The 21,374-nt window shown below is 40.1% G+C and overlaps 1 protein-coding gene across 1 annotated transcript; it reads right to left on the reverse strand.

Moving 5' to 3' along the window:
* Nucleotides 1–7,131: 7,131 nt before the first annotated feature.
* LOC139635322 (scaffold attachment factor B2) lies at nt 7,132–16,548 on the reverse strand. The gene is made up of 6 exons (XM_071502515.1): nt 16,384–16,548; nt 16,168–16,229; nt 14,874–14,999; nt 14,625–14,693; nt 7,968–8,063; nt 7,132–7,312 (listed from the first exon to the last, which is right to left on the reverse strand). Exons 2-6 carry the CDS (start codon nt 16,207–16,209, stop codon nt 7,223–7,225), a joined length of 423 nt encoding a protein of 140 aa, XP_071358616.1. The 5' UTR covers nt 16,210–16,229; nt 16,384–16,548; the 3' UTR covers nt 7,132–7,222.
* Nucleotides 16,549–21,374: the final 4,826 nt, after the last annotated feature.

Raw genomic sequence — 21,374 nt, forward strand, 5'->3', positions numbered from 1 at the left:
CAGAGAACAGGAAGTAATCACAGGCTTCACTGCATTCTGAATATTATCTTGATTTTTATCCAAATTTAGAAAGAAAGCAAGAAAGAAAACTTGAGTAGTGTCTTTATTTTGTGTCTCTTCCTCACCTTTCTTTCCTTATATGGACATGTTGACCTCTGAAAGATAAAGGTATAACAGCACGCAGACACTGTAGTCTTCATATTTACACATCATTTCCCCTTGTATTGAAATGAAATGCTTCAGGTGCTACTAAATTCTTCAGTATTTATCCTGTACGTGGTGGGTGTGCCTGAATCACACCTGAGCCAAGAAGTTTATGTTACTGAGCCTTTACCCTGTCCCACACATTTACAGGATGCACACGCTTTGCTTCAAAATAAAATGGATAAAAATGATCATGAGCAAAGAACTGAAACAACATATAATGGGTAATGTGAACTCTAAGTTAACAAGTTTATTTTAAATCTGTTTTTTTCCATATCTCCAACATATATTCTGAATTACAGAAAATTCTTTTAATATGTAAAATAAAATAAAAAAAGATTTTAAATTTTTTTTAAAATAATGTAAACCTTTTATTTTCTTAAGCTCCTTGTTTCCTGTAGCTGCCTGCAGCTGAAGCAGATATACTGCAGTTAGAGCTGTTTCACATGGCGTCATTTCCATCACTGACATGTCTTCTGTACGTTTCCTGCCTGTGGCTAATTCCTGGCCTGCCCTGATTTGTCTCATCTTCAATTTACTCTCCTGTTTCTACTTATTCTGCTCTTCCAGGAAAGATCACTGACATTTCAAGAAGTTATACTTTAAGTGGCCCACACCCTATTATTATGTATGGGTTAAAAAAAAAGTGTGTAATGAGGCAATTTTATACCTAATGTGTTTGTAATGTTAAAACATGCTTACAACTCTTATTTACGTGAGATCACTGGTGATAAAGTGCGTGAAAACCCACGCTGTGAGCTGTACGCTAACAAAAGGCCCTGCACACTGATGCACGTGTTTCCATCTAACCAGGCCGATGGCTCCTCTGCTCAGGCCAAAATCACCTCAGTACATAATGAATAACAAGTTTATAGTGTTTCACAAAAATAATTATACAAAAGTTTTATTTATTTGTTTTCAGGTTCTTCAGCTGTCCCGTTCTCGTGAACACTATGTCAGTAAGACCTTGAGGGAACTTTACATCTGGCACAAACATTCACTTGGACTCAAGGATGAACTGATTACAATTTGGTGGTTAATGTCTAAAGGTCAAAGGTCACTGTGGCCTCACAAAACATTGTTTTGGCATCTTGGCTGGCTGATGGAGGAATACAACAAAGGTGGGAACTTTTTTTTTTTTTTTTTTGTGCTGTTCTTTATCCAGCTGTGCTCAGAGTTTAGAAAAAAAAACTACACGGACATTAGAGCCAATTAGAAACTATTTTTGACTCTGTTCTTGGGGAAAAAAAATGCAGGTTTTGGCAAGAGATCATGCTGAGAGTGGATTTTCCTCAGTGTCAGATGTGAAGCCTGTAATGAACAAGTGGCAGCTGACTGCACTGTCAGAAAGTGAAACGTATGAGCAAAACTAAACCTGATGGTTCACGTTGCTTCTGGGATGTTTAAGGCCTGACTTTTGTACTTTGCAGCTAAAAATGCCAGAATTTTTGTGTACAAGGAAAAAATGGAATTCATGCAGCGTCCACTGCAGTGTGAGCTCCAACATTTCTCTGAGACATAACTTTTGTTTTCTCACAATTCAATGGAAAAGCTTAATCTGTAACAACTTGTAGCTGCTGCACTGAGCGAAGCTGTAGTCGATGTAAACACTGAGGAAGAGGGAGGAGGGTGACGAGCCAGGAGAGAGAGTTCACTTTCCTGTATGTCTGTGTCCTCAGGCGATACTATACTATACTACATATACTCGTATACCATCTGACACACTTGAAACACCTGTTCCTCCTCATCTCACCTTCCTCTCCTCTGCCTCCTCCTCTCTCTCTCTCTCTCTCTCTCTCTCTCTCTCTCTCTCTCTCTCTCTCTCTCTCTCTCTCTCTCTCTCTCTCTCTCTCTCTCTCTCTCTCTCTCTCTTTTCTGCTTTTGTCTTTTTCCCCCTTTAATATTTGGATGAAAGACTTCTATAGGACTCTGAATTCTTTCATGTGTCACTCTGAAGAATGCCCCCAGCCACACCTTACACACACACACACACACAGACACACACACACAACCCAGCCCATGCACTGACACACTGGATGAGCCTACAAACACACTGACATGCATGCTTTGTGTATGTGTGCACACACACGCCGACACAAGCAAAACATAACTTTAACAACTGAATCGCACGTGTGCAAAATAAATGTATACACACACACATGCATGACATGTGCACACAGAGCCGTGCAGGAACTTAAACAATCACACACACACACACACACACACACACACACACACACACACACACACACACACACACACACAGATCATGGCAGGGACACACCCTATTCTCTGTCCATCTGTGTAAATACATTAACTTTGAAGTGTGTGTGTGTGTGTGTGTGTGTGTGTGTGTGTGTGTGTGTGTGTGTGTGTGTGTTCTCTTGACTTCACTCCTTCACTGTAAAAAAATTGAGTGAGATATTTGGGAATGAAAAAAACTTATTTCAAGCCCATCTCCTTAAAATTATATTAATATACTGTTGAACTCATTTCTCTTGGTGAACATGGCTAAAATACTTTGGAGGAAAGTAAACAAAACATGTTAAATTCAATGCAGAGGAAAAATGTTCATATAGAGTGAATCTGCAAAATGTTCACAGTCAGTGTCTTTGTTTTCTTTACAATATCTGTTTCTGAGAACTAAAGTATAAAGAAGGCTTTTAATGTGAAGGTTTCTCTCCAGACACACCAGAAAAAAAATACTCTGCTGTAATTAATATTTTGTTTAACACAGTTTTCCCACATAAAAAGTTTTACTTTTACTTCCTCATTGAGAAATTCAGGATCAGGCCTTGGCCCCGCCCACCACCTGCTGGCTCCAGGTCTCCAGGTGAAAGAGCAGAAAGCATCAGGATGGTTAGAGGAGGAAACATCAGAGAGACTCAGCCACATGTTTGAGCCTCAGTCAGACCCAGACTCAGATGAGGAGTCTGTGGAGACCAGAATCAGAGACTAGCAGACGGATCAGAACAGTTAGCAGTTAGCATCTTTTATTTGTTTATGTTGTTTGTTAGCTTGTAACTGGCAGTGGCTGACACAGCGCAAGTGGTTGTGCTAATGCAAACCCTCGCTCTCTGTAGTGACCAGTGTTGTGCAGGTTCACACTTGTCAATTGACAAAGTTTCAAATGAATTAGTTCACATTCATTTCTTCCCTTTTTCAAGAAATTCTTTTTCAGTAGAACGTCCTCCTACCATCCATCCCAGCGTCAAATCATCGTCACTTCTCAAACTACATCAATTACTGTAAAGTACCGTACAGTCACAGACAGATTCATTTTTAAAAGATAAGAAAGATGTTTATGCTGTGAAGTTCACCTGGGTGGAGGAACTTTGCAGCTGTTGGTTCATGGTCTGACCCTTTCTTAATGTCTTGTGATCATCATTCACTTCATTTCTAAAAACTGGTTGGATGCTTTAACTCAATGTGTCGATTCACATTCGGCTGTTTATTCAGACCCGGTGGTGAGATTTTCTTTTTTGGAATCTGAACTGATTTGTCCTTCAAATGTTCATATGAACTGACCTCAGCAGCACTAGAAGCTGTGCTGTTTGTGTTGTCAGCACAGCAATACTAAAACTTCTACTTCTGGTGTTTTTAGGTGGTTAGCTAACAGCTTTTTTGGTTTACTACCACAGTTCATGCACAGAACTGATACCAACCATAGACTGTATATAAAAATGGAAGTAGACTCTGGGTCTGAAAAGTGAAGCCAATGCTGAAGAGCCTTAAACCTGCGTCTGTCTAATGTTGCAAAAAGCAGTCAGATTGTAATGAACTCTAAGGGAAAACATCTCTACTTCTTACTTGACTTATTACCTCAGTAAACATTTTCCCAATGAGTTTATGGTCTCAATCTCTAGTTTCAAGTCTTCTTCAATACAACATGATGTTCATTTTTTAAATGATTGTCCCATTTAGAGGAAAACAGGGCGGGGCTGTATTAGGGCGGGGGCTACCATGTGATTGACAGACTGTACCACACAAAGCAACCTACCTGACAATCAGGATAGAGGACAGAGCAGACAGATCCACCCCTCACTCCTCCTCAGCTCCACCTTCTCCTCCGAATATGGTTTCTTCTGGTTTCAAAAACCAAGATGGCGACAGCCAAATTGCTCATAAGTCATTCGGCTGACATCACAGTGGGTTGCCATTTGGTACTGACAAGGTTTTATGTTCCCACAAGTTGACGGGATTGGTTCCTTAGGTTTGTAATGTATGAATCCCTGACTGTCTGAATCTGTTTTTATGAGACTGTCATTGGTTCAAAGGTGCATAATATATATATATATATATATATATATATATATATATATATATATATTATTAAATCAATTTCTGTGTCACATTCAACTAAGACTAAGTTGGTAAATTTTTTTTGTTGAATGAGTGTGTGCTCCCCCAGTGAGGAAAGGTGCTCCAGAGACACTACTGGACCATCTCTGTGCATATGAGGACATTTTTTGTGTCTACCAGACTGAAGCTCCAGGCTTCATATTTATTAATATCACTGTCTATTTTCTGCTGTCTTCTTCTTCTGCCCCCACATTTACCATAGAAGGCCACAGTGAGAGAAATCTCGGGACCTCATAAATCTTGTTTAGACAGACTGACAGGCTTTCCTGCCTTCTGAATACACACATGAAGTTATGTAGATATAAGCACAAATACACTGCCACAATCACAAAAACATACACACGTCAAGCACAAACATTGACTGGAAAACATTCACAACTGGAAGCTCACATGCTGCAGATTTATGTATGGGTGCATTAAATCATTCAGAGCTTCAACACATGCAGCAAACCTGATTATCTGCTCTATGAAACATTTAGAGCTACATTTTCCACAGAAAATGTTTTAATGATGTTTTTATGGCTCATCCTTTTCTCGGGGGACATTGCATGAAAAAAGAACTTTACAGATACACTGAAAAATCAGTGTGTGTTGTCATTATCTCAATCTGAGATTATCATAAAATGGTGATGTTGAGATGTCAGCTCCAGTATATCATGTTAGGGGCTACAGAAACTTTGCTCAGCACCTTCGACAACAGATTTGAAATCATTTCTCTTCTTTCCTGTACTTCTTCATCAGGAGTTTTTCATAAAAAGTTGAGCCACCTGGGAAACATATGATGACACCACAGTGGCCTCCCAGGCCGACTGTGGTTTCAGATGACTATCAACTGAATGAGACTTGTAAAAGAGTACTGTCTGCAGCATCACTGTATCCATGTTGTTTTATACTGTCACAATTAGACAGTGGGAGCATATTAAATAACATAGATTGTGAGGCAGAAACTAAGATGTCTGTGCAGAAGTTATATAACTTCTCTCAGCTAATTGAAGCAGGCTACAGTACATTTGGACAGTTTTCACAGTGATTCATTTTGTAAGGTTTAGATTTAGATATATTGTATATTTGAGTTAATTTACTATAAATATATTTACGGTGTTTATACAGTTAACTATTTACACATTTATCTTTACAGTTAACTATTTACATAATTATGTTTATGCAATTATTATTGGCATATTTACAAGTTTAAATGTTTATATGTGCATCTGTAAAACTGTTACAGTCACCTCCTGACTATATCTCTGTAGATTTCTTCTCATTTACCTCAGTCTAAGTCCTTCTTGCTTCTGATTGGTTAGTTTAGCGACATGTGACTTAGAAACGCGGTTGTTGAAGTGTGGAGTGAAGTCAATTGTTGCCACCACAAATGGAACCATCACGTTACGCCATTAAAGACATAGCTTGACATTTTGGGAAATATGCTTATTCACTTTTTTGCAGAGAGTAAATGAGTATCTTGATACCACTTTCATGTCTGTGATGCTAGAGCCACGAGGTGAGCCGTTAGCTTAGCATAGACTAGAAGCTGAGACACAGTCACTCTAAAACTCACTAACACTTTGAATCTGGTTTGTTTGATCTATACAAAAAGTGAAAAAATGACAAAGTTGTGGTTTTATGGAAACTGCTCAAACTATTTCTATATGTGAGGTTGAGGAGGTCACATATACATAATAGGCAGGAAGGTAATTACTGAGGAGGGTAATGGAGCGCTGCAGGAATGAGTCCTAAAACCTGGAAGTTAGTTCGCATTTTAGCAAGAAGTTTAGCGGTGGTGACGTTGAAGTCATGTGACCGTGGTGTAGTTGGTTTATAGCCTAACAGTCGCTTTTTACTTCTGGTCATTGTAGTTTGGCTTCAAAAATCATAAAGTGGTGTTTATTAGTGAAGATTATCCTGCTGAACAAAACCTGTCAGTATCATAAACATTTGTTTGTCTCAGAGTTTATTTTCTGCAGTAATCCAAGTGACAGTAGAAAAAGCTCCTTGGAAACCAGGGTGAAGCAGACTTACAAAACTACGTCATCCCTGCTGCCTTCTATTACTGAGGCCGGCTGGCTGTTTCCTCCTGCCTCTGGTCTTTATGTTTAGCTAAACTAATCACCTCCTGGCTCTAGGTCTTAACTAATACACAAATATGAGAGTTGTATCGACCTTTTCATTTCTCTCTCAGTAAGAAACGGTAACAAACATCAAATACATCAAACAAGACATGTTCTACATTAGTGAGCTTGGGTGCAGAAGTTGACAATAACAGTAGAAAGATGACATAAATTCTATTATTCTATTAATGCAGTGGGGAGTGTGGTAGCACGGTGAAGCCACTTTGGTGGTTTTGGGTGTGGATTAATTTATCTGCTGTTTAAATGGGAAACAATGTGGAGTCTATTTGTACAGTCTGAAATAAATTTTCATCATTATTTGGCTCACTGGTCTGCACCTGTGACATTTCTGGTTCTCACAGTTTAAAGCAAGAAGCAGCGACAACAATGGAGGAGTTCCTCATTCCTGTAGCTGCTGGCTGCTGCAGTCTATAATCATGTTATCCAGTTACACTGATTTTTTTTAAACGTCTCACTCAACACATTTATTGATGTTTAAGTGCAACCCGAGACACATTTATCATGAATCACTCTCTGCTATGATGCATCTACATCCTGGTGAGAAGCTGGTTGACCGTGGGGTCGGCTGCTCCGCCCTCCATCCCCGACTCCTCCACCAGCACCTTCCTCTGAAACTCCTGCCGGAAGAAAGAAAGAGAGAAATCTGAAAGACCAGTTTGACTTATAAACTCGACAGTGTCTCTGCTGAACGACCGAGGAGAGAATTAATTAAATTATCTCAACCACAAACTAAAACAGTCAGAAATTATTTCGACAGAACAACAGAAAGTATTTGATTGACAGGTGGTCTCAGTGAAGCCCAGTGCTAAACAAAATACAAAGACATAATCACTTGGCACTGGTGTGACACAAAGTAAAAGCTAACTCCATGATGACAGCTTTGAACCCTTCACTCTACCAAAGCCACTCATTGAACCTCAAGGCATCCATTCATTTGAGGAGTCACTGACAAGTCTCTTTAACTAATGCCTGATCTATGACCTTGAACTGTGACCGCTGTGCAACTCGATAATGACGTCCAGGAACCCTCAGTGTCTGATAAATGACGCGTCTCGGATCTTTAAAAAGCTTTTTCTATTCTGCAGCGGCTTTGAAACACTAGAGGCCTTGTGGCTGCTGAAGGAGCCACACTGTGGTGTTGAATCTCAGACCGTTAGCGTGTCAGACACATCAAACAGCAGCTGGTTGATCTGTCAGCTGTGTGTCTGACATCAACAGTGTGTGTGTGTGTGTGTGTGTGTGTGTGTGTGTGTGTCAGTCAGTCATCCTCACCCTGAATCTCCTGAGTCTTGCCAGTCTGTCTGGCAGAGTCTTCTCCTGGATGGAGGTCAGCTCTGCTACATGAGTCCGCCACTGCTGCTCTCGCTCCTGAAACAGAAGGTACACACAGAGATAAGTACGGTGGCCCTGAGAGTTCAACACACTGCAACAAAAGAAAACACACAAACAAATTCACAAAATATCTTCATCATTTCGACAACACACACTCTGTTAATATCCACAACACAACCAACTAGACGAACACACTGGAAATACTCAATGGACGTGTTTCCAGGGGACACAAAAAGTGGTGAACCTGGCTGGGATGCACTTGCATGGATGTGTTATTATTGTGATTGTATCAGTATTTGCAGCATGTTTGTCTATTTGCATGTGTTGTCTTAAGTGTGTTGAGCTCTCAGGGCCACCGTAGATAAGGGCAACTTTTAAAGCTGCACTGATCAATATCTTCATATTGGCAATGGGTCAAATGTCTTGTGTGTAATGTCAGAGGAGTTGCTGTCAGTGATAAATGCACAGAGAATTAGCTGTTCCCCTCGGCTACATGGAGCATTTTAGCATCTTTCAGCTCATTGTTTTGGTTATAGCATCTGATTGTAGTAGAACATCCAGCTGCCAAAGAGCCAGATATTTCCCTCAGGAGTCAGTGAAGACCAAACCAGGGCTAAAAATAGAGAGATGATTGGACTCTTGTTCTCCAAAGACTCCAAATGAATGCTAATGTTGCTCTACATGTGCTACATGTTTAAATAGACAACTGTTTGCTAACACATTTGCCACAGTGATAATGAGTCAGTGTGCAGGTTGAAAAAAATCCATTAATGCTGTAATATGTTGTATATGGAGGAACATCATGACACACTGTACTGGCCCCATTTACATCTGGTATCTGGATATATTACAGATATGTTGACATTCAGTCCACAGACCTTTACATTTGCAGCTGGTATCAATAAGTGTCATCATTATCTTGATCTTCCCCACTTTGTTATTGGCTCCTGTTACGTAAATATGGAGGAACGTGCTGTGTCTGAGGTCAAGGGGAGCAATGACACAAATAGATGTCATTCCTTTAGTAGGTATCAAATGACTGTGTGGGAAGACTTGCCACTATTACTTGTTGCTTTTGTCAGACTTGGCTATGGCGAAACTGAAAGATGTGGAATTTGGTGGCATTTCAATTTGCTGGGTGGATTGTTTTTTAAAAGAATATGAACTGATACAGATTGCAGTCACGCCTTGATGAAATCCAATCATAGTGCGAGCCAACCCCCCTCTACAGATGCTCTGAGCCAACTGACGTCCTTCCAGTCACAATGCTGCATACATTTGCACCTTGCGTTGATGTGCATTTTCCCTCTCCAGAAGTCCAGTTACAGATTGCATAAATGAATGCCAGGTGTAAATGCAGCAGAAATGGATCAGAAAAGGAAGTTCTGAAGGTTCTTGGATTAAGCTACATGCTGGCGTGCTGACTCAGTACACCACCCAGCTCTTGGACCAGGCTGTAGTTATCTCTTATCTCAACTACTGCAAATGCTTTTCAGATGGACCTCCCTTCATGCACAGTGAAACCCTTTCCGATGGTCCAGAATGCAGCGGCCTGTCTGGTCTTCGATCAGCCTTAAAGGGCAAATATCACTCTGTTACTCACCAACCTACTCTGGATACCCATGGCCACCTGAATCAGATTCAAGTCACTAGTGCTGCCTTCAAAATGACTTCTGGGTCTGCTCCATGTACTTGAACTCAGTCATACAGCCTTATACTCCTCCCTGCTACTGGTTCCCCCAAGAAACGTAGTCTAGCATCACCATCCCTGCACACAAGACAATCTCAGTCCAGACTGTTCTCGTCTGTGGTTCCTCGATGGTGGAACAAGCTACTGAAGTCTATCAGAGCAGGGACGTCAGTGTCTATTTTCAAAACTCATCTCCTCTGAGAGCACCTCCTCTCCTAACACCTCTAACACCCTGACATGTCTAACTAGCGCTGTGCACTTCTTTACCTGATCTCTTCGCACTTAATGAATAGATGTAGTACATAGTACTTACACTATGATCTCCTACTGCACTGAAGCTTTAGTGATGTCCATCACTTGTAAGTCATTTTGGATAAAAGCGTCTGCAGAATGAATAAATGTAAATGTAGTGTATTATATATTTTACTATTGAATAAGCTTGTGACCAGTTTAAACAATGATATATTGGATTTTAAATAGTAACACCGTATGTAGCATATAACCCATAAAATGCTCCATATGAACAAAAACAAATATCACTCATTGCTGCAAACCAGCTGTGGGCAGAAAAAAACAAAAAAAACACCCACAATCCTTCACAGTAAATCTACACTAATATCTTAAAGCTCTACAAAATCATTTTGAAGGTTACAAGGTTCCCCTGATACAATGATATAAGAGTACATATATTCTTCTGAGGCTGTGCCTCCAGTGAGGTGTGTTCATTAGTATATAGAGGCGTGTGTGTGTGTGAGTGATGAAAAAGTGCAGGTTATGTATCCCTGACCTCAAATTAGATCCAGTTTCCTGCTGTTTGCTTCTTATGTATAATTTTCACGTGCGTGAGAAAGTGAAAAATCTTTGTGTATGTAAGACTTAAACAGTTCAGATGGATACATGCGAGATGGCCAAGGCCAGTTCCTCTCAACGCACAGGGCCTGTCATCAATTAACTTTTCTGTCATGCTGTGTGAGTGAGTGAGTGTGTGTGTGTGCGTGTGTGTCAGGGGAGCAGTAATATGTGAAGGAAGTTGATGTGAGCAAGGGAGGCATTAAGTTTAAAGAGGAAGCCTCGCTGACACATATGGAGTGAAGGTGAAAGCAGTTAAAGCGTTACCTCCCCAATTACACACTACATACTACACACACACACACACACACACACACGCACACACACACACGCACACCCTGGCAAACAATCAGGACATTCATTCTTTCCGAAAAGGCCTTGAGTTGATTTGGCCATTTGAATGATTACTTCATTCATGTTCTATACACACATGTCAGCCGTCACGGTGTGTGAGGAGGGAGTAGCACATTTTGAACAAATTGCCGTGAAATTGGCGATCACTGACAAATTGATAAATTGTGTTAACACTTGTTTTCTGGCGATGATCCAATCACAACATCATGGTGCCAATTAGCCATCTGGCCAGCTGTGGTGGTTGTGCAGTCAGTGTGCAGAGCAGTCTGAGAACAGGGGTTAGGAAAACATCCCAAGGGAGCAAGCATGGACACATTACAATATTTACTCTATGAATCCACTGAGGACATCTGTATACTGGGGGATGTTTACTAGCCTGCTGCAATGCTGAATAATACTGAGCTATTTAAGAGACACTGTGCACATCTCTGGAAAGCGAAAGAAAATCTTCAGGAAATTCAAGACTGAAAGACTCTTTTGGTGGTTGAGTAATGCATCAAATCCCAAATAAGGAGACTAAATGTGAGAAATACTTGTGAAACGTTTCATTTCATATATTGACACTTATATCTTACCCATGCAAATATGTATGTTAATGTATGAACACTTGTATTGTAGACATATGTTGCATAAATATATATCCATACCAAAGTCTGTTAATATATGTTGATATTATACACACTGGGTTCCAAAAGTCCGAGATCACTTTCCCAGAATGGGAAGAGACATGTTTAAAATGAATTAGAAAAACATATAGAAACATATTGAATTTTAGATGTATTTAGTTTTAATAAACTTGCATATATAAATTAAATATATATTATTAACATATATGGTTACATGTTATACCATATAAAAATTCATCAAATATTTTTGATATGAATACATATTCAAATTTTGCTGTGGATTATAAACTTGTATCTTTATATATATCCAGAGGATGTATACATGTGATAATAAAATATCCCCTGATAGGTGACATATGTATATGGCAGCTCCACTCTTGACATAGGGACATAAATGTCATATATAATATTTCTGTGTGGGGAGTTATGTAAAAATCATTGTGGGAGATTTATGGGAGTCAGTACATTACTACTGAAACCACTCTAGTGGCTCTGTGGGTCTGCAAAGGCGCAGATGGTGCTTTGAGCTAAAGGCTAACATGCATAAGAAGGTATAGCCTCGACCATGTTTATGTGAAATTAGTGTATTAGCATGCTAACATTTACAAATTAGCATGAAGCACAAAGCACAGCTGAGGCTGATGAACCCATCCATCCACCCTGACCTCCTCCTAACGTGGACTGTCTCTCTTTATATTGCATCACTTAACTTCCTCCTTTGCTTTTGTCTTATTTTCTGTGGCCTCTAGACGTCGCTTAGCAATAAAAACTAACTATAGGTCGTAATAAGCTGCTCACACTGACAACCTATCTTGTGGTTTTTTCCCAGGGGGACGGTCTCTCATTTTTGAGCCCAGAGGGCTTTGAGCATTCTTTGAGGTTCAGCGCAGTGTCATCTGTCAGAGTTGGAGGTATGTTATCACACTGTACTCCCTGCAGTTTGCTGCCAGGTTTGCAAAGAAAAAAAAAACTAAAACAGATTCCTGGAAAAAAAAAAACAAAACCCTGCATATTTGTCTCTGCCTGCAGTTTGCAGAACTCCATCATCAGGCTGTTCAGTGCAGAGAAAGATGTGATGATGCTGATACAAAACAAGTAGAACAACCTTGCAGTGTGAAGTACATATGTTTAAGTATGGGAGACCTACTCCAGGTAACTTTAGTCAAAAGCAGAACAGTGAAAATATAAGAAAATGCATCACTGCACGACAGCGGTAACTGCAGTCATGTGTTGAGATAAAGGCCTTGACTTCAGTTGAATCTGATGCCTGGTGGATAGTTCAGACTGTATCCAGAGTAGTTAGACAAAAATGCTTTTCCTGCTCGCTGTTTGTTTTTCTGCTTTGGCCCTTGGAGGAAACCTCACATGAATTTGCTGCCTCTCTTCCACAGAACTAAAACTGTACCCTGGAAGTATTATGGGATGTTTTTTTGGTTTTTTTTCTGGGTAGTTTGGTCTAATCCGTTCTGATTTGGGTGAAGTATTTACTCAGACCAACCTGAACACTGCGATGTGTTCCTGGCGCTCCTCCGGCCCAGCTGTGGTCCGTGTGAGTCTGAGATTGTGTTTGAAGTTATGCTCCCTCAGATGCTGTCCAACGGTGTGCGTGCGTTCATGTTTAAGCAGCGTGTCTGAATTCCCTGCACATGCATATGTATTTGGGTGTGGGTATGCATGTGTCAGGGGTCACACAGTGTGCATTTGTGTGTGTGTGTGCACTATTTGTGTGTGTGTCCAGGGTTAAGTTAGGGTTCAGCGGAAAGTACATTCCATGCTGAGGTGAGAGTGACTGTCCTTTCTATCAGGGTAAATGTTGTCATCAGCTTCCTGTCTTTTTGTATGTCTGTGTGTGTGTGTGTGTGTGTGTGTGTGTGTGTGTGTGTGTGTGTGTTTGTGTGTGTTTGTGTGCGTTTGTGTGTGCGCACAGCGGAAACACTGACAACCATGTCCCTTGTTGACCTCACACACTCTTGTCAGAAATGGGGCGGCTGCTCAAAACACCCACAGCTGTTTTGTGTGTGTGTGTGTGTGTGTGTGCCTGCATGAGTGCGTATGTGTGTGTGAATTCCACGTCCATGAGGATGTCCATCTGTTTTGGCAACTGGTGTGTTTTTGAATGAATCCACAGCATGAACTCGCAGCTACTTTCTTTTTTCAAAATGCTGAATAGGTGTTCCTGCTCCGACGTGTATATGTATGTGTGTGTGTGTGTGTGTGTGTGTGTGTGTGTGTGTGTGTGTGTGTGTGTGTGTGTGTGTGTGTTTTGTGCAGTGAAGTGTGTGAGTGAAGTTTGACGCGACTGATAAGCCCGGCAGCCTTGAAAGAGAGCCAGAGTTGCATTTCCCAGTCTGTCAATTCCATGGAAGTGAATCTGATTTTGCCATGAGCGATGAAGTGAACCTTGGCGGTAAATTAACACTCATCGATCCAGCTTCACACTACTGCCTGTCTGACTGATTGTTCAGCCCGCTCTTTCCATTAGGCTGATTATAACAGCCTGGTCTCACGACATGTGAAGCACGACGTCTTCATATGTGAAGGAAGCACAAGCAGAGAGCAAACTGGCAGGAGCTAGTCACTAATAGTTTAATAAGAAACAAGATGCACAAAACGCTCGGTTCAAATGTGACTCGAGACTTTTTCAGAGATGGCGTAAAACAAAATAAAAATGAGAAGAGAAATACTTCAATTAGAAATTATTTTTCTGATAAAAGAAAACTCTCAAGAGCTAAAATCCAAAGTCAAACTCAAACTCAAGTGTTTTCTTCCCTTTCTTCTCCATCTTCACTCAACTCCAATTACTACTGCTTGGCTCCAGGTGCAACCCGAGCATATATTTATGTTAGTGTGTGTGTGTGTGTGTGTGTGTGTGTGTGTTTGTTCAGGAGAAAATCTGCATGCATGCATTGGCAAGAGTGTGTCCTCAGGAGAAACAAACACAAGCCGCTAAGGCTGAGCTGGTGTCATTAAATCTTCAAGCTGAGAGTAAAGAGGCCGTTTAGCTGCACAGACTTGTAGAGTGTGTATCATCCAAAAGTGTGTGTGTGTGTGTGTGTGTGTGTGTGTGTGTGTGTTCACCTTCTTGCTCTCCTCTATTTGTCTGAGTCTCTCTTTTTCCTGTTGCTCCCTCTCCAGTCTCCGGCGGACCTGGAACACACACACACACACACACACACACACACACACACATAAACACACACACACACACACACACACACACACACACACACACACACACACACATAAACACACTTACACACACTTTTTTTTACCATTTTGAAATAAGCAGTGTTCAGTTTTGTGGTTTTGCTCCTCCTCATCTCTCACCCTCTCCTCCTTTGTGTCTCTCCAGTCGTCCTCCAACTCTCCACCTCCTTCCGCCGTTTCTTTTGTCGTCTTCTCCGACACTCCCAGAAACGAGTAGTCCTCCTCTTTACACAAACCTCTCATTGACTGGAACCAGAAAAACGACCATCCATCAGATGTGACACTTTTCATCAACCGAATCTTTGTTGACTGTTGTTCACTGAAACTGAAGTTCCTATGAAAAAGTGTTCAACCCCCCGGAAGTTTTTAATATTTAATTGTTGTATATCAGCCTTTTGTATCTGCGATCTCATTCAGTCCCTACCTGCTCACAACCATAGGTGAGGGTTGGAACAAAGACTGTCACCATCAAGAGCTTTGCCCTCCGGCTCAGCTCCATCTTCACCGCAACAGTCCAGACTTTCCAAACAGAAAGTAAAACCTTCTGTGTCAGCTCGATGACAGTTCTGATGAGACCAACACTGAGCTGTTTGGCCATCAGACAAATACTGCACGTGATCATGAACACACTCCCGGCACAGAGCCGAAATGATGTCTCGAGTGGCAGAGTCAGAGTTCAGATGTCAGTCCAGCTCATGTAACCTGACAGAACTTGTGCAAAAGAAGAAAATCACGGTGTCCAAACATGCAAAGGTGATAGAGACCTGCCCACACAGATATTCAAGATGCATCTACTAAATCTTCATTTGAAGGAGTGCAAACATCTTAGCTTTTACATTTTTAATTAATTTAGATCACTTTGTAGAGACTAGTTTTTTTTGGACATTTTTTATTGATCAGTGTAAAAAAAAAAACTCATCGTATCTACTGTGATTCAGTGTCATAAAACAATAAAAGATGAAAACGTCCAAACAGTTGAATACCTACTTTATTGACACTTTATGACTCTGTATGATAAGGAGGCCTGAATATGAATCATATTCTCTCAAATGGTGAGAAGTACAAACAGGTGATGAAAACCTGACGCGTCTGATCTTAGTTAAAACTATCAACGCCTCCATCCGCAGGGCCAATGAATCGCTGGATGAGTTTGAAAATGATGCAGATTTCATGTTATGGCCTTTGTAGTCACCAGATCTCAATCCACAGTGGAAATGGTTGCTGTCTACGTGTTTGGCCCCTCTTGGAAAAACAGTTTGTCTCTAGGGAATGAAATTGGAGGAAGACTCATCTGCCGGGTTGATGTGGGATTGATAATGAAAAAATGCATGAAGGGACTTGAAAACCCTATCCATCCCTATCCCTGCATACTGTCAGCACTACATTCCCTGGACTGCAGCCATTAATAACGTACCTTAGACATTGGGATTCTTTGAAACCGCTTCACATGAGTCATCTTGGTCCAGGACAGGTCTGCTGCTCATCACACAGATGTTCACAGTTTAACTGACGTGTGTTTACTTTGTTGTATTGAAAAGATGCAGTGACGTTTGTAATATTTGGTGGAAATAAGCTCCGATTAGGTCAAATTAATCATAAATGAACATATTTAAATCAGTCAATTACTCACCTGTGTCTTCTCAAGCCTGGCAGTGTCCACTTTGTGCTGATCAGTGACTGTTCCCTTTAATTTCCCATAATAACCACAGATACGTCCTGCGTCCTCACCGGGCGGAGAGTCCCAACACAAAGTTTCAGATCTGAGTTATAGAGGTTCTTGTATAGTGACGGCATACAGCTTACATGTTAGTCATTTCCACAGTGCAGTGGCAGAAGTGCCACTGTCCCACTAATAAAGGGTCCAGCAGCCAGAGGAGCTTAATGGATGGTTCTGATGTTTCTTTGTTTTTTTTTAAATGAGATCATCAGGCATCAGGTCAGTTAATCTCAACCTCTATCTCACCGCACAGGTGTCATGAGTCACGTATTGAGCTGCTGCTGCTGAAATCATTTGAGCAGTTTGGTTTTAGTCTTGTATTGTTATGTTATAATCTAGATGCCTTTTTTCCATCCAGAAAAAAAAAACAAAAATTGGTGGAAAACAATAAATAGTTTAAAGCAGTTTTTTGACCCCAGATGTAATATATGTACATACATTAAATTTCCATAAATGTGCATATAAAATAAAAACATGTGCAAACATTTTATATAAAACCTTTTAGAAATTGGAACAATTTCATCTATTGACATATATGTCTAGCCCATACAAATATGTAAGTTAATGTTCTTATAGTATCGACATATGAGACATAAATAAATATCCATCTTAAAGCCTGTCAGTATATGGACAGTGGGGTCCAAAAGTCTGAGACCACTGTCCCAGAATGGAAAGATAAACATACTTAAAATGAATGAAAATTAATAAGAAAAACATACATAAGAACTTATAATTTTAATATGTTTGTTGTTTAATACACTTCCACATATAAATTAAATATATATTAACAGATTTTATTATGGGTATTTCATATATAATATAATCTTATATCTTTGTATATCCAGAGGATCTATGGGCTAATAATATAGCATATAACATCACATACAGGGAGACATATGTCATATATTACACTTCTGTATGAGACATTTTGGGAAATACATTTAGCTTAGCTGTCTTGCACAGTAACATAAGAAGATTGACAACACTCTCCTTCACTTTTATTTATAGCCTGGTTTCTGCTGCTCCGCTCTGGAGTCAACAACCACGTCCTCTTATCTTAATTAATAGCTCTTTCACCAGGCTGCTAATAGGGAGCCTGACAGTCTCATCAACCACTGGTGTGATGCACAGAAGACATTAAGAGCGTTTCCAGTGAGCTCACTCGGCCACAGCTGTAAGAGACAAATCACTACCTGACAACAGCGATGACACTTTTATGAAAAACAGGTTTGGAAGCTGTTACACTACTGCAGATCAACAGGCATGAAGTCAAAGCAGAGTAGACTCTCTGACTGCAGTGCCGGTTTTCTGTCCATCTGGTTTCACATCCTGTCCAGTGTCACAGCACATTTATTCTCACAGGCAGATCTAATCGATTTGACCGGATTTTGTCATTAAACAATATACACATAACATGCTTAAGAGTTGTACTGTATTTTTTTAATCGGCCATTTTATTGGTGAAATAACATGACAAACAAAAAGTGACATGACATAAAATATAATAAACAGACAGTTGACGTAACATATGACAGTTACATGGGGTAAAGAAAATCACAGGATTGGATCATTTTGTCTGACTGTTGTGGGGAGTTAATGAGAGTCCATGGTATACAATAATAATAACAATGATGATGTGCAATGTCATTATAATGATAATGAAATAGCAAAATATTAATTAGTCACATATGTCCATGTACACATATATACACAACATACAGTGTCATAATAATCTATAATATAATATGATATAATATAATCATGATGATTATTATTATATTCACGTAGTAGTGGGGAGAGGGCACAACAGAACGCCAGAGGAGCAAGCAAGGGGGCCCCAGTCGCACCTCCCAGCACCACTACTGGGGGCCCACACAGGGGACAGCTGTGGTGGGTCAGTAAAGGCCCATCTCCTCTCGTCCTTTTTTTTTTAAATTTTAAATTTTTGGTTTTTGGTTCCCCTCTTCTCCCCTCCAATCAAGGTTTGTTTTATTGTTTTTTTTAATTTGAGTAAAAACAATTATGTAGGGCAACATTTAATTTAATTAAGAGTTATACTATAGATAATACATGAAAGTTTCCACTTACATGAATGTATGCATGAACTGCAACATAGCTCCATGACATTACATCACAAAACTGGATTCTAGTTTTTTTGGTCAAATCAAATGGAGTACAGTGAACATTATGTTGCAGTGCTTATACAGAGGGTAGCGCATTAAATTACATATATTGTCTTAAATTAACATAATTTGCTTGATGAGTCATAATTAATGGGGAAAAATCAGAACAAAAAGAAAAAAATATAATATTTGATGGACAGAAATGCAGTAAATTCTCCCATGTATTTTTTTAATATCTGTGCAAAAATACTACCAGATAGTCTTGTGTCTTTCTGTGGCACAGTTGTGTGAAAAATAAAGCAAAAAGAGACAAAATAATGAAAACAGTGCAGATTTAGTTTGTATTGATACCCCCTGTGTAACACAGTGAAAAACTTTATTTTTCATAAAGTGAAACATTCTGGCAAACTGAAAAATACTTGCTTGTTTCATACAACCTGCTGAAACAAAAAATATGAAAAGCCAGTACTTTCCAGGAGAACCTGGACCCAGACCTTGGGTAGTGGGGAGGTTATTGACCAGTGTTGCTGTTGGGGGAAGTGGAAGCAGAGTGTGGATGAGAAAACACAGTATAAAGTATGACTGTGCATACATCACAGAGGTGTGTGTGCAAAGGAACAAAGACCATTTTATTTGTTCTTTATGAGGTGCAACATTTTCATCCCTCTACTCTGGAATAATGTACTGGAGCTATAAATAGGTTTTTATTGGTTGTTAACCCCAGATTAAACTCATAATGAAAAACCCCAGAACTCAAGCAGTCCTGGAAACCATATAAATAATGTCCTCTTTATTGTGTGTGTGTGTGTACGTGTGTACTTGTACTTGCTACATAGTAAGGACCAAAAAAAGTATTTTACTAACAGAGTGAGGACATTTTGGGAAAGTGAGGACATTTTGGTCGGTGCTCACTGTTTGAGACACCTTCAAATCACATTTTGAGGGTTAAGACTTGGTTTTAGAGTTATGGTTAGAATTAGGTTTAGGTTAAGGTTAGGGTCAGGGTTAGGGTTAGGCACTCAGTTGTGATGGTTAAGGTTAGGGTAAGGGGCTAGGGAATGCATTATGTTAATGAGTGTCCTCACAAAGATGGAAGTACAAGTGTGTGTGTGTGTGTGTGTGTGTGTGTGTGTGTGTGTGAGTCCTAAATGCCTATTTTAAAGCCATGCAGTGACATTCAAAACATATGGTAGAGACATAATGATGTTGTCGTACTATTAGAGTCAAACATGCCTGATGATCTAAATTAGACTGAACAGATCATTACACAGAAACCTGCACCACAACATAAGTATCCAATAAGCAGGAAATATAAACGTTGCTGTTCTTGTTATAAGATAATTAATACTAAAACTAATGTGAAGCATAAAACCACAAAGAGAACATGTGCACTTAAGCTGTGCAACAAAAACCCACACACTCTGTACATTCAGCACCCTGTGATGAGCAAAAAGCTGTGACCTTTGACCTTTGATCTCTGAACATCCCTGAAGCCCTGACATCACTCATCACTTGGCTCATAACAGGAAACAGCTTCAGCCTTCAAATGCTTCCCCAGTGAAATATATGAAATACCGCTTTAGCAAAGTGTAAACATTGATTCATCAGAGATCATACAACTCATTTACAGTTTTTAAGTTTATCATATATTTATTTTGCTCCATTATTTTCTAGACATTTTTTGTCACGTTGCACAGAATATAAGCTCTGTTTTCAATCACTGTCAATTCTACCCCCCTGGACTCCTACATGCCACCGTGATCCATCTTCAATAACACAACTCTTCACATGATCTTATTTGGTCATGTAGGGCAAAATGCAGAGAACAGTGATGCCTCTGTTTTTCCTTCATCCCTGAACTCCTGCAAACTAAATTCCTGCTACAGAATGAATTTACTCACATTTGAGTTTCCTAGTGTTAACAGTTCTGAGGCTTATCAGCACCTTCACGGTCAGAGGATCGGATGTGGACTTTGAAAAGGAAATTGTCCAACTGGACTTGAGTTCTGGTTTCCATGCAACCTTATTCATGGTCTGCATTGCAGTTGCAGCCCGATCCCCCAAAGACACTGGAGACTATCCTCCCAAGAGAAACAACAGAATCAGTCATTTCAGTAATTGCCCTAAAACAACATACGGTCTGTTTACTTTCCGTCGACAAAGCCCTCCATTGGCTGTAGTAATTATGAATCTTGTTTGTTGGGTGCGATGGTGGAATCAGATGACGGTATCATGGGGAGGAGGGGGAGGAGCAGGCAAGGTCCTCCAACCTGAACAACCATGTAGGTCGTTTTTCTCAACCCTCTGTTACGACCCATAGGTGTGTCTTCTGAAATAGTGCCCCTTCAGCAACAGGTGCACCGGACCTCGGTTGTCATAGTTACAATATTAAACACACGGAGTCTACTAGAAGTGGTATTATCAGACTTTTGTCGCCATGGATACAATAATAAACAGTCATTGCTTGGTAAAGTTTCGACACGAAAACTACTTGGTTAGGTACAACAACAACAAAAAATGGCTGTCTTGATAAAACTATGCTGGTTTAGATGTTAAAAAAAAAGCTCTGCCTTTATTTTAATTTCTGTTGTATTTTTTAATTCCACCTGCTGCCTGTTCTCGGGTTGCCCCTCTGGTCCCTTATGACCTTCATATGTCTGAGCTCTTTACCCCACAGCCATCCTGCAAAGGAAACGTATTCATGTTAGTTGTATCTGCAGTCTCTTTCTTTTCTGAATTATCCAAATGAGGGCTGAAATGTACATTGACTGGGGACATCTTT

This window comes from Trachinotus anak, unplaced genomic scaffold (genome assembly GCF_046630095.1).
Source record: "Trachinotus anak isolate AG129_WGS33_773 ecotype Australia unplaced genomic scaffold, CSIRO_AGI_Tana_v1 ptg000018l, whole genome shotgun sequence".
NCBI classification, from domain to species: Eukaryota; Metazoa; Chordata; class Actinopteri; order Carangiformes; family Carangidae; genus Trachinotus; species Trachinotus anak.

Excerpts from the sequence above, each read along its gene's own strand:
- LOC139635322 (XM_071502515.1), bottom strand. The coding sequence starts at position 16,209 with ATGACTCATGTGAAGCGGTTTCAAAGAATCCCAATGTCTAAG. Across the intron at positions 14,694-14,873 it reads GAGACACAAAGGAGGAGAGG|GTCCGCCGGAGACTGGAGAG; the intron begins GTGAGAGATGAG and ends TGTGTGTTCCAG. Across the intron at positions 7,313-7,967 it reads CAAGACTCAGGAGATTCAGG|GAGTTTCAGAGGAAGGTGCT; the intron begins GTGAGGATGACT and ends TTCTTCCGGCAG.